This window comes from Tachysurus fulvidraco, chromosome 19 (genome assembly GCF_022655615.1).
Source record: "Tachysurus fulvidraco isolate hzauxx_2018 chromosome 19, HZAU_PFXX_2.0, whole genome shotgun sequence".
Lineage (NCBI taxonomy): Eukaryota > Metazoa > Chordata > Actinopteri > Siluriformes > Bagridae > Tachysurus > Tachysurus fulvidraco.
The window spans coordinates 16,530,541-16,542,025 of record NC_062536.1 but is presented as its reverse complement, the minus strand read 5'-3'; the positions used below and the strand labels follow the sequence as shown (position 1 = coordinate 16,542,025).

The window sequence follows — 11,485 nt, the reverse complement described above, 5'->3', positions numbered from 1 at the left end:
CAGTTTTGCTAGGATTGAGCTTTAACTGATGAGCAGTCATCCATGATGAAATTTCTGCCAGACGTGCTGAGATCCGGTCAGAAGCTGTGGCTTTATGTACATAACTGATCAGTTATATATTCTGTATTCATATTTAATACTCATACTTGTATAGTCTGTATTATCTCGTCTTGTCTTGTATAGTATAATGTTATTTATGTCAGCTGCAATCAAAATCCTTGTGTGTGTCAACACACTTGGCCAAGTGTTCCGACTCTCACGTGTGTTCTACTGTGTGAGTCTCTGATCCGCTTACTGCTTTACTGTGATTAAAAAACTCAGACCATTTGTGTGACATTTAGAAGATGTACCTTTATTTATTCTTATTATTGTTCTTTATGTCCATTTCCAGAACAACTTCGAGCCTTTGTTATGATTCTGCCACTTGCTTCTGTTCCAGTCACGTCTCATCTTCTCCTCTGCTCGTTCTGTTTTTGTTTTGTTCAGAGTAACGTTCAGCCGGTCCGCTCCCACAATCTTCCCGTTCATCTCCCTGATAGCCGTTCTTGCTTCAGCTTCAGAGAAATATTTGATGTATCCGTACCCTTTTGCCTTTATAAGCTGTACCGGGAGATACAGAGAGCAAACAATGAGCATTACACACTAAAATATATATAAAACAGAACATCTATGCTGTCTTAGTATCAGGGAAGTGTGATTGAACTTCTTATCTATCTGTACTGATAAAAGTCATTTCAGAGAGGAGCAGCTATACAAAATACAGTGTATGGAAAAAAACACGTGTCTCCTAAAAGAGAGAGTAAGAGGAAGTGAACACAGTGTATTAGGAAAGGAAGAAACTGGAGGGATTAGTACTGTAGTTAACCTTAATTCTGATGATATTCCCAAAAGGGCGGAACTCCTTATAGAGGCGCTGCTCATCAATGGAGTCCAAACCTCTAATGAACAGTTCAACTCCCTGCATGAAGGAGGGCAAAGATCAGATAACATCCAGTGTGTTAAATAAGTCAACAAGAAGCTCATAATGTGAGAAATAAAACAAAAATAAACAGAAAATCACAAAGCATCATGTAAATGTGAGTAAAGTGTGCCTCTAGCTTCATGATAATCAGATCACATGTCCATATATAGACACAAAGGCACATCCTCTCAGGTCTGTGATCAACAGACAGACTTTAATACCGTACCTTTGTGTTTGGTGTGTCGTAGGTGGGTTTGTGTTTGTGTGGAAACACGTTTTGGGGTACAGACATGTTCTCTGGTGGAAACACGTTCTCTGGTCGATACATGGCTGCTCCTCCCAGAAGCCTGTCGATCATAACGTCTCGCCCAATCTGTAGGAAATACAAGTTGGAGTTAAATTGTGAATCTCCTAGAAATAGTTTAGGTGTGAAATGTCTGGAGTTAATATGTGAAAACACCATTATAAGAACCTTAAGAATTTTTACTGTAGTGCTTTTTTTATTTCTTACCAGTGTGCCTGTCCTTTTGGGCAGAATTTGCTGGTGGTTCTGAGGATGCTGGGGAGATGGGAGGAAGCATTCTTCTCCAACAGTCTCCACTGTTGGGGGTTGGGGGCAGAATTCGGGTGGCAGGATTTGGTAGTACACAGGGTTGTACACATGGTTGTACTCGGGGTAGTACACGGGACAGATGTTGACAGGGACATCTTCAAAGACAGGTGTATATGCGACATGGAGCACTGTTTCTTCAGGCTGGGACTAAAAGAAGAAACAGAGTTGGCTTTTAGAAAAAAAAGATAGTTTCAGAAAAACAAAGAGAAATGAACAGGTTTATACTGAGGCTTACTGATTAAATTAATGACATTTGTCTTCAGAAACAGACCTGAATATATTACTTATTACACTGTACCTTCCACTTCTGTGTTAAATCATCATGTCTAAGGCTTTAGTGCTCCCTAAGACTATAAGCTACTTGTCTTACAATTTAATATGAAATTAATATAAATGTAAGTGAATATTAAACTATACAAACTTAATATTAAACTAGACAGTAGGAATCATCAGATCACATTAGCGGCATGTCCCCATGTCCATATATGGACACTAAGGCACGTCCTCTAAGGTCTGCGATCTGCAGACGGACTTTAATACTGTACCGTTGTGTTTGCAGTATCTGTCTGCACAGGCTCGGGATGAGACATGTTCTCAGGGGGAGACGCCGTTTCAGGGGGAGACACCGTTTCAGGGGGAGATGCTGTTTCAGGGGGAGACGCCGTTTCAGGGGCAGACACAGTTTCAGGGGAAGACGCGGTTTCAGGTGGAGACGCAGTTTCAGGGGGAGACACGTGTTGGGGTACAGACACATTCTCACGTTCTCCACCGTCATTGGGGTCCTGATTTGTAATCTGTAGGAAATACAAGTTGAATTAAATGTAAAATTAAGTTAAATTGTGAATCTCCTAGAAATAGTTTAGGTGTGAAATGTCCTGAGTTAATATGTGAAAACACCATTATAAGAACCTTAAGCATTTTTACTGTAGTGCTTTTTTATTTCTTACCAGTGTGCCCGTCCTTTTGGGCAGAATTTGCTGGTGGTTCTGAGGATGCTGGGGAGATGGGAGGAAGCATTGTTCTCCAACAGTCTCCACTGTTGGGGGTTGGGGGCAGAATTCGGGTGGCAGGATTTGGAAGTACACAGGGTTGTACTCGGGGTGGTACACTGGGTTGAACTCCGGGGTGTACACGGGGTAGTACATGGCCGTGTACTCAGGGTTGAACTCGGGGCTGTATACGGGGTAGTACATGGGGTTGTACTCTGGGTTGAACCCGGGGTTGTACATGGCCGTGTTCTCGGGGGAGTACACGGGACAGATGTTGACCGGGACATCTTCAAAGACAGGTGTATATGCGACAGGCACATGCAGCACTGTTTCTTCAGGCTGGGACTAAAAGAAGAAACAGAGTTGGCTTTTAGAAAAAAAAGATAGTTTCAGAAAAACAAAGAGAAATGAACAGGTTTATACTGAGGCTTACTGATTAAATTAATGACATTTGTCTTCAGAAACAGATCTGAATATATTACTTATTACACTGTACCTTCCACTTCTGTGTTAAATCATCATGTCTAAGGCTTTAGTGCTCCCTAAGACAATAAACTGCTTGTCTTAAAATTTAATATGAAATTAATATAAATGTAAGTGAATATTAAACTATACAAACTTAATATCAAAATAGACAGTAGGAAAACTCCAATAAAATGGATCCTAAAGATCAAATTTACTAATCAACAAAGTCATAATCAGGAAACTTACCATTTTCCAAACTTGATGGTGTGATGTTCCTTGTGTGAAAAGTAATATTTGCAAAAAAAAATAATGTGTGGAGTTTAAAAAGTGTGGTGTGTGTGTTGTGTAAAAAGTTTGGTGTGTGTTGTGTGAAAAGAAAGTATTCTGTGTAAATTGTGAATATTAAAGGTCTCTCACTAAGTAATCGCTCGCTGGACGACGTTCTCTCACTGTGATTGAATTCGAATGGCAACAATTTAAATGTAAATGGAGACAAACTCTCATTCTGTTCCGGAACATCTATGACACGCTCACAGGAGCCTACACAAGCCTACAGCATCCTTCAGTGTTATACACTACACCACTAATATATGAAACCATGTTTACCTTCTAAACCACAACACAACATGACAATCATTTTATTCTACACAAAATGTCCTGACTAGTATTTTAATATATGAGCGTCTCAGCCCCAAGAGACCTCGCTTTAATGTTTGTGCTAAAATATATTCACACTGGTATCTTCATGCTTTAATCACAGTCTATATATCTGTGTAAATCTCAGGATGATCTGATTTCTAACAACAACAATGTGAATCTATCAAACGAAGTGAAGTTATTATGTTTCTTTCCTCTTTATGCTGCTTTTTTGTCTGTCATATTGACATTACTACAGTCAGCTATCAGGAGAGGAAAGATCAGCTCAGAAATTAATTAGTGTTTTTTAGCCTGACTGTTACTAGTACATGGACACCAGAGACAGTGGTGTTTGTTGTCACAGACATGTGTTTGACCTTTTTATTAGTGTTTTTTAGCTCAACTATTAGTAATACATGGACACCAGAGACAGAGGTGTTTGTTGTCACACGTCTCATTGACAGAGTTCCAGACACCGCCATTCAACACGATGGTGTGTGTGTGTGTTTATATCAACACACAATGGAGTCTGTGCTGGTTTCTACAGTAGTTACTGCTCATCACTTGTGGACTTTGTGACTGTTAGATCACACCATTTTATTTAGCAGGTGATTTCACCACTGTTTACATGATCACAGTTTACAAAAACACCCCCCCCCCCCCCACCGGGGTTCGATTCCCGCCTCCGCCTTGTGTGTGGGGAGTTTGTTCTCCCCGTGCCTCTGAGGTTTCCTCAGAGCTAGAGGTATACTTTTCTGGCCAACAATGACAGCTGATATCACTGCAGAACTCCTAACATACTCAGTCTGCAACAGCACAAAGCCACATCAACCGAAAGAACCATTAAACCATACCCTGTTCCAGACTTGCCTTGGTCTACTGTGGTGACAGATATATTTGAGTGGCATGGTTAAAAACTACCTGGTGCTTGTGGATTCATACTCGGGTTGGTATGAGATTGACCTTCTCCATGACATAACATCGTCAACTGTAATGAAGAAATTGAAGAGACATTTCTCTGTCCATGGCACACCACATACACTCATAATGCTAGGCAGTACACAAGTCAGTGTTTCAGACACTTTGCCACGGGTTGGCCACCTGTGATTTATTGTTTCACCTACAGTATAGATCCGGGTTTCTAACACCTAGATCCTTTTATTCATAACTCTTTATCTCATAAATTCCTTTCACTTTGTCACCCGGATCCAGGGAGTTTTCTTTGTTTTACAACACACACTCACATTTACACTACTGCCACTTTATACACTCCATACACTATTTACACACCATACTGCACCTGGACATTCTAAGGACACTTTAACTCAGCACAGTGCCACTTTATACACTATTTACACACTGTACTGCACCTGGACACTTTAAGGACAATCTTTAAAAAATACATACACATTTATGTATATGTATATACATTATTTATTCATCTATATTTTCATATTTTTATATAGTTTTCTTATATAGTTTATCATTTTTTATTCTTATTTTATTTTTTGCTTTTTTTATATACTTTTTTTTCCCCACTGCATATCGTACTCTGTATGTATGTGTATGTGACAAATAAAATTTGATTTGATTTGATTACTGTCACCATCCAGTCTTAGTTATATGCAAAGGGAAATTTCACATCCAGTGCTTAGCTTCTTACTTACTATCTCTTTGTTTCTGATCTGTGCTCTACCTGTGCAGGGCTTTCAGTCAAAATATTTCACCACAATTTCTTTTTCGACAATTAGGAGTTTTCACAATAGGCACAATTATTTCTGATTCTTTGATAATTACTGTATGTTATGTTACCATTGGAACCAAACCTCAAGCATACACATATATAATCGTAGATAGGAAAATGTAGGCTTAAATAAGCTCAAAACATACACTACAAAAGCTTCAATAATTTACACTTTGTTAACTTCTCACTCGGGACAGTGTGCACAATAACATCCCTGTTTGACCTTTAATGTCAATGCGTAGTGACCGGTTATTTCCTGGTCTGAATTCTAGGAAAGGTAAGAACCAACAACCTGTCAAAGAAAAAGCACTTTATTCATGAATAAATCAATGGTTAAAAAAAAAATTGGGAGTGACCAGAATGCGACCACACCCCCTTCTCTCACACACACACACACACACACACACACACACACACACACACACACACACACACACACACACACACACACACACACACACAAACACACACACAAACTAACCCCATAAGAGGAATATCCCTTTGTTTTTGTTGAGTGAAGGAATAATAGAAGCATAGAAATTCAAAATGCGACAGAATTTGTATCTGCTTTTTGCAATATTGGTGATTGCTCTGCCTGGGTAAATTATTATTATTATTATTATTATTATTATTATTATTATTATTATTATTATTATTATTATTATTATTAAATTAAATATTTATTAAATAAACTGCTTACTATTCATTCAAAATAAAGATACTTTATTTAATATAATTATCTAAACCAAAATAAAAAAACAAACAAACAACAAAAAAAACAAGGATCAACTGGGTATTAAAATGATCTTAAAGTTGATTTTAAAGAGTCTGAAAAGTCATTGCATTGGACAGAGTTTTTTGAGATTAAATTTATTTAAAAAATAATTTGTTGAATTAGTCTACCATTACAGATGCAGAGTTATTATGCTTTACATCTTGTATTGTATATTTACGAATAATTAGTAATTATTGTGTGTTTTTAACATGAGAGGATGATATTCATCACCAAAAAAACAACAACAACAAATCACCGTAATCATGTTTAATATACAGCAATATTTAAATAGTTGGTCAATCAATAAAAATACTGTAGACAAAATCAATCTTTTGGCAAATGAATAAGGAAATGAAACTCTGCTAAATTTGTGTGTGTGTGTGTGTGTGTGTGTGTGTGTGTGTGTGTGTGTGTGTGTGTGTGTGTGTGTGTGTGTGTGTGTGTGTGTGTGTGTGTGTGTGTGCGCGTGTGTGTGTGCGAGAGAGAGAGACAGAGAGAGAGAGGCTTTGTGAGAAAAATTTGTGAGCTAAATTTGTGTGTCTGTCTGTCTGTCTTTGTGTGTGTATCTGTGTGTTTGTGTATTTGTCTGTGTGTGTATCTGTGTGTGTGTGTACGTGTGTGTATTTGTCCATGTGTGTATCTGTGTGTGTGTATTTGTCTACGTATGTGTGCCTGTCTCACTCTGTGTGTTTGTGTATCTGTGTGTGTGTATCTGTTTTTGTATTTGTGAGTCTGTCTGTCTCTGTGTGTCTGTATGTATCTGTCTGTATGTATTGGTCTGTGTGTATCTCTGTGTGTATCTCTCTCTCTCTCTGTATGTGTGTATCTTCCTGTGTGGGTATTTGTCTTATGTATTTGTCTATGTGTGTGTATCTGTGTGAGTATGTACATTATGTGTATCTCTCTATCTGTGTGTGTGCGTGTATCTGTCTCTCTATGTGTATTTGTGTGTCTATGTATCTGTCTCTCTCTCTGTGTGTCTGTGTGTGTGTAACTGTGTGTTTGTCTATATGTCTGTGTGTATATAGTTGTTCAGATTTCACCATTGCACCATTGTCTAGTGCAGGTGCATTAACTGGAATGAAATCTAGTCCATCTATACATTCAAGCAAGGCACGTTAACCTACTGTCACCACAGGTTGATGGGGTTTTATGTCATTATGTCTGTCTTTATTTACTGCTTTTTTAATTTAACATTTAATTTTAGTAAAAAAAATGGAGTGCAATGTATTCTATAAATCTCTATAAATCTCTCTCACTCATTTTCTACCGCTTATCCGAACTACTCGGGTCACTGGGAGCCTGTGCTTATCTCAGGCGTCATCACAAATCTAGTTCTTTAAATATTATTTCTGTCAGGCAGCATAGATTGATGTAAGCTCAGGTACGCAATTGCGAACAAATACAAATAATACAGATAAAAATACAAAGACACGCAAAGGTCAGGCAATTGGCAAATAACATGAAGGCAAAGCAAGAATTAAAAAAAAAAATCATGGCAAGTTTAAATTTAGTCACATTTAAAGTTTTTAGCCTATGTTCATAAAATCTTCTTTTTAGGAATGAAATATCTCAAGGAGAAACTAAATCTTTACACACATCTTCAGTATCTAAAAAAAATTACAACATTTTACTCAATGGAGTGTGTTTACGTTTCTTTAAGATACGATATTTCGATATTTTCTATATATTTTGTTGACTTGTTTGTTGATTTGTTTAATTTTTCTTCTAGGTTTGTTTACATTGGTTACAATTTCTCCTGGCTCAGGTAAGTGACTAAAGAGACTTGACTTGGGCTCGGTTTAATGAATGTACTTGCAGTCACTCAGGTTTCCTTAAAGAATACTGTTCATTAACTGCACTGACTCACAGTACCTTAACTTGTGATATCTAAGTAAGGTCTGTAACCATTATTTTGATGACTTAGTAACTACTGTTAGATTTAGGGGTTTGAGCTAGACTTTAGTTGGTAGGGTTAGGGTTTCCATGTTAGTGTTTAGAGCAGGGGTATTCAATTAAAATTCAACGAGGTCCAGTTACTAAAATTTCCTCCCAGCAAAGGTCCGAATCTTATATTGTCACTTAAAATAGTGTACCCTCATGTTAATAAGATCAATAACGCACATACATTTCTATATCAAATATTGTTAAATTTCAAGTGTTTTCAAAGTCTGAACTTGTCTGGCACTTGAATGGAAAACAATCCTGTAGTTGTCTTTACTACATGTCAAGTAACAGACAACAGACACTGAATTTCTTCTGAATAAAATAAATAAAAAGTGCAAACACAGCTTTGTGCAGCCTGGACTTAGGGCCTATATTTCATGTAATGTAAAACATTCAGAATCTTCTGAATAAAATAAAAGTGCTTTTAATCTTTAAGAAAAAAATGAAACAAAAGACTTTTGAGCTGCCCCTTTTTTAAACATTAACTACATTAATACAGTTGAGGCCAAAATTATTAGCCCCCTTATGAAATTAGACAAAACTCTTGATTTCTCCATGGAAATGACCATTAACAACAAATGTTTTATAGTGTATTTGTTTCTAAAATAAAAAAGACAAAATCTCCACTAAGTTTGATTAGGATATTTAATTGAAATAGTGAGTTGAAACAAGAAAGGGCAAAAATGAAACGTCCAAAATTATTAGCCCCCTGGTCATTAATGGTCAATAGTGTACCATTTCTGAGCCACAACTGACAACAACCTCTTAGAGTAGTTCTTTACTAGGTTGGCACAGGTCTCCTGAGTGATTTTAGCCCACTATCTCAATGCAAATTGCTCCAGCTGGTCCAAATTGCGTTTTTTCCGAGCATGGACATTCACTTTGAGCACTCGCCACAGATTCTCAATAGGATTGAGGTCTGGGCTCTGTATGGACCACTCCAGTACCTTGGTTTTGGTATCCTTCAGGCACTGTTGGACCAATTACGATGTATGCTTTGGATCATTGTCTTGTTGGAAGGCCCAGCGACGACCTAGGGCTAGACTGCAAGCAGATTTCTGCATATTATCCCTCAAAATGTCAACATAATTTTAATTTTTGATGATGCCATGCACCCGGACAAGGCTCCCTGTGCCTGAAGCTGCAAAACAGCCCCACAGCATGATGCTCCCACCACCATGTTTAACTGTGGGAACTGTGTTCTTAGGGTTGAAGACCTCACCCTTTCTCCGCCAAACATAAGCAACATCCATGTGCCCAAACAGTTACAGTTTAGTCTCATCAGATCAAAGCACAGACTCCCAAAACTCATCTTTACCTTTCATATGTTCACGGGCAAACCTCAGTCTAGCTGTGATGTGCCGCTGTTTGAGTAAAGGGGTTCTTCTGGGACGATGGCCTGAAGCCCAACACGATGAAGAGCCCTCACAACTGTGTTCCTTGAAACATCAACTCTAGAAGAGGCCAGGTCAGCAACAATCATCTTGCCAGATGTCTGGGGCATCTTGCTGACATCTCTGACTATTTTACTCTCCAGAGTTCTTGAAATCTTGTGCTTACGACCACACCCAGGTTTGTTTCTTACAGAATTTGTTTCCTTGTACTTGGCAATGATGCAACGTACAGCGGTTCTAGACACTGTGAAACACTTGGAAATGGCAGTATAGCCTTCCCCGTTATCATGAGCCTCCATTATCTTCTTTCTGAGCTCAAGACTGATTTCCTTTGTCTTCCTGTGTTTGGCATGGTGAGTAAAAGTAGTCTCGCCCAATAATGTGATTAAGTGCGCTGCTCCTTGGAGTCCTTTTATGCTGATTGAATGCCCAGGTGTTGTTAGGAAGCCAATTGACTGCAGAGGTGTATTTTGAAAGCTGATTGATTAATTAGGTGTGTTTTGAAAGCGAAAATTCACATGGGGCTAATATTTTTGACCACCGCATTTTCACTATATTTGATATAAAGCAAGCCTAAAAATGTATTTTATATTCCAAAATGTACCAAAAGCTACTAAATAGTAATGGTGAATGTTTGATTATATCAAGTTTTATCAATGTTACAAACATTGAAACGATGATGTTCCAAAATTCCTGGGGGGCTAATAATTTTGTCCTCAACTGTAACACCGGAACCTTTAGGCAAAAGGACATTTCAAGTAAAATAGAACAGGGCAGAATTTACTGAATAAAAGAAAAGTGCAGAGCTTTGAGCAGCTCCCTTTTTCCTCTCTCCTTTCCACCTCTCCTTACTCTCTTTCCATCTTCTGTTCCTACTGAGAGAAATGGACATGTAACTGTCCTGCCAGCAGGTTGAATCTTAATTGTCCTGCCAGTGTAATTAGGTGCATTACTGCCACCTTCTGCTCTGGAGTATGGAACAGAAACAATCTGTTTTTGGCTTGACTTCTGATGACGCTCTTGTCGTAATAACTAGATTAACTGCACATGAACGAAATATTTATCTTTTTATTAAAATCAAAGAGCTTATATAATCTTAGAATATTAGATTATAATAAGGAAATGTTTAATATGATATTATTTAAATTTTAATGGGTCCGGGCAGACCGTCACTCCGCTATTTGGCGATGCCCGGTTTAGAGGTTAGGGTTTAAGGTTTAGAGTGTTAGGGTTTAGTGTTAGGAGTTAGGGTTTAGGGTGTTCAGGTTTAGTGGTTAATGCTACGGTTTGGGGTGTAAGTGCTAGGGTTTGCCTGATTGTCTCTTCTTATGGAGCTACTTCGTCAATCCTGACATTTTACCCCTGGTTATACAAATAAGTTGAATTTAAATTTAGGGTTTAGTGGTTAGTGTTTAGAGTTTTGTGTTATGGTTTAGAGTTTATGGTTTAGGGTTAATGTGAACCCTGTGGAGGTTCTGATGTCAGGTTCTGATCTGAATGTTTTGTGCTGAACAAAGATGTTGTGTTTTGTGTTTTCAGTAAAGGTTTACATAATGTGCCGGAGTTCACCCCAAGTGTGTGAGTACACAATTTACAACTTCAAAAGCCATTTAACTCAAACCCATTGATTCCTTTAGAGTAACACAGATTCAACAAGATTTCCAGCTGAGATTTATAAAGTGTGTGTGTGTGTGTGTGTGTGTGTGTGTATACTGTAATTGAATAACTAACTGACTTGAAATTAGAGATACTTCTTATTGTTTATGTGTGTAGTTATAGAGAAAGGGAGGATTTACATTTTGTTGGACTTATAATAAGCTTGACGCAGTTTCCCTCATTGTACTGAGTGTTTTGATATATCACATGTCAATGTTGTGGAAAGATTTTTGTTCCGCATATATTGATAGCGAGGCTGCGGGAAAACCGAAAGGCCAGTCAGTATCATCCTAAAGAAGCTGGCC

The 11,485-nt window shown here is 38.0% G+C and overlaps 2 protein-coding genes across 2 annotated transcripts in view; one reads left to right on the top strand and one right to left on the bottom strand.

Annotated features, from left to right (window-relative positions):
• Nucleotides 1–331: 331 nt before the first annotated feature.
• Nucleotides 332–3,837, bottom strand: LOC113645815 (extensin-like). Its single transcript, XM_047804402.1, has 7 exons — nt 3,275–3,837; nt 2,522–2,908; nt 2,120–2,368; nt 1,473–1,721; nt 1,188–1,334; nt 866–958; nt 332–600 (listed from the first exon to the last, which is right to left on the bottom strand). Exons 1-7 carry the CDS (start codon nt 3,275–3,277, stop codon nt 376–378), a joined length of 1,353 nt encoding a protein of 450 aa, XP_047660358.1. The 5' UTR covers nt 3,278–3,837; the 3' UTR covers nt 332–375.
• A 2,018-nt stretch (nt 3,838–5,855) lies between these two features.
• Nucleotides 5,856–11,485, top strand: part of LOC113645553 (globoside alpha-1,3-N-acetylgalactosaminyltransferase 1-like) — an 11,469-nt gene continuing 5,839 nt past the window's right edge. The window contains exons 1-3 of the mRNA XM_027151222.2: nt 5,856–6,007; nt 7,916–7,951; nt 11,064–11,102. Of these exons, the coding sequence (XP_027007023.1) occupies nt 5,955–6,007; nt 7,916–7,951; nt 11,064–11,102 (128 nt within the window). The 5' untranslated portion in view covers nt 5,856–5,954. The remainder of the gene's footprint in view (nt 6,008–7,915; nt 7,952–11,063; nt 11,103–11,485) is intronic.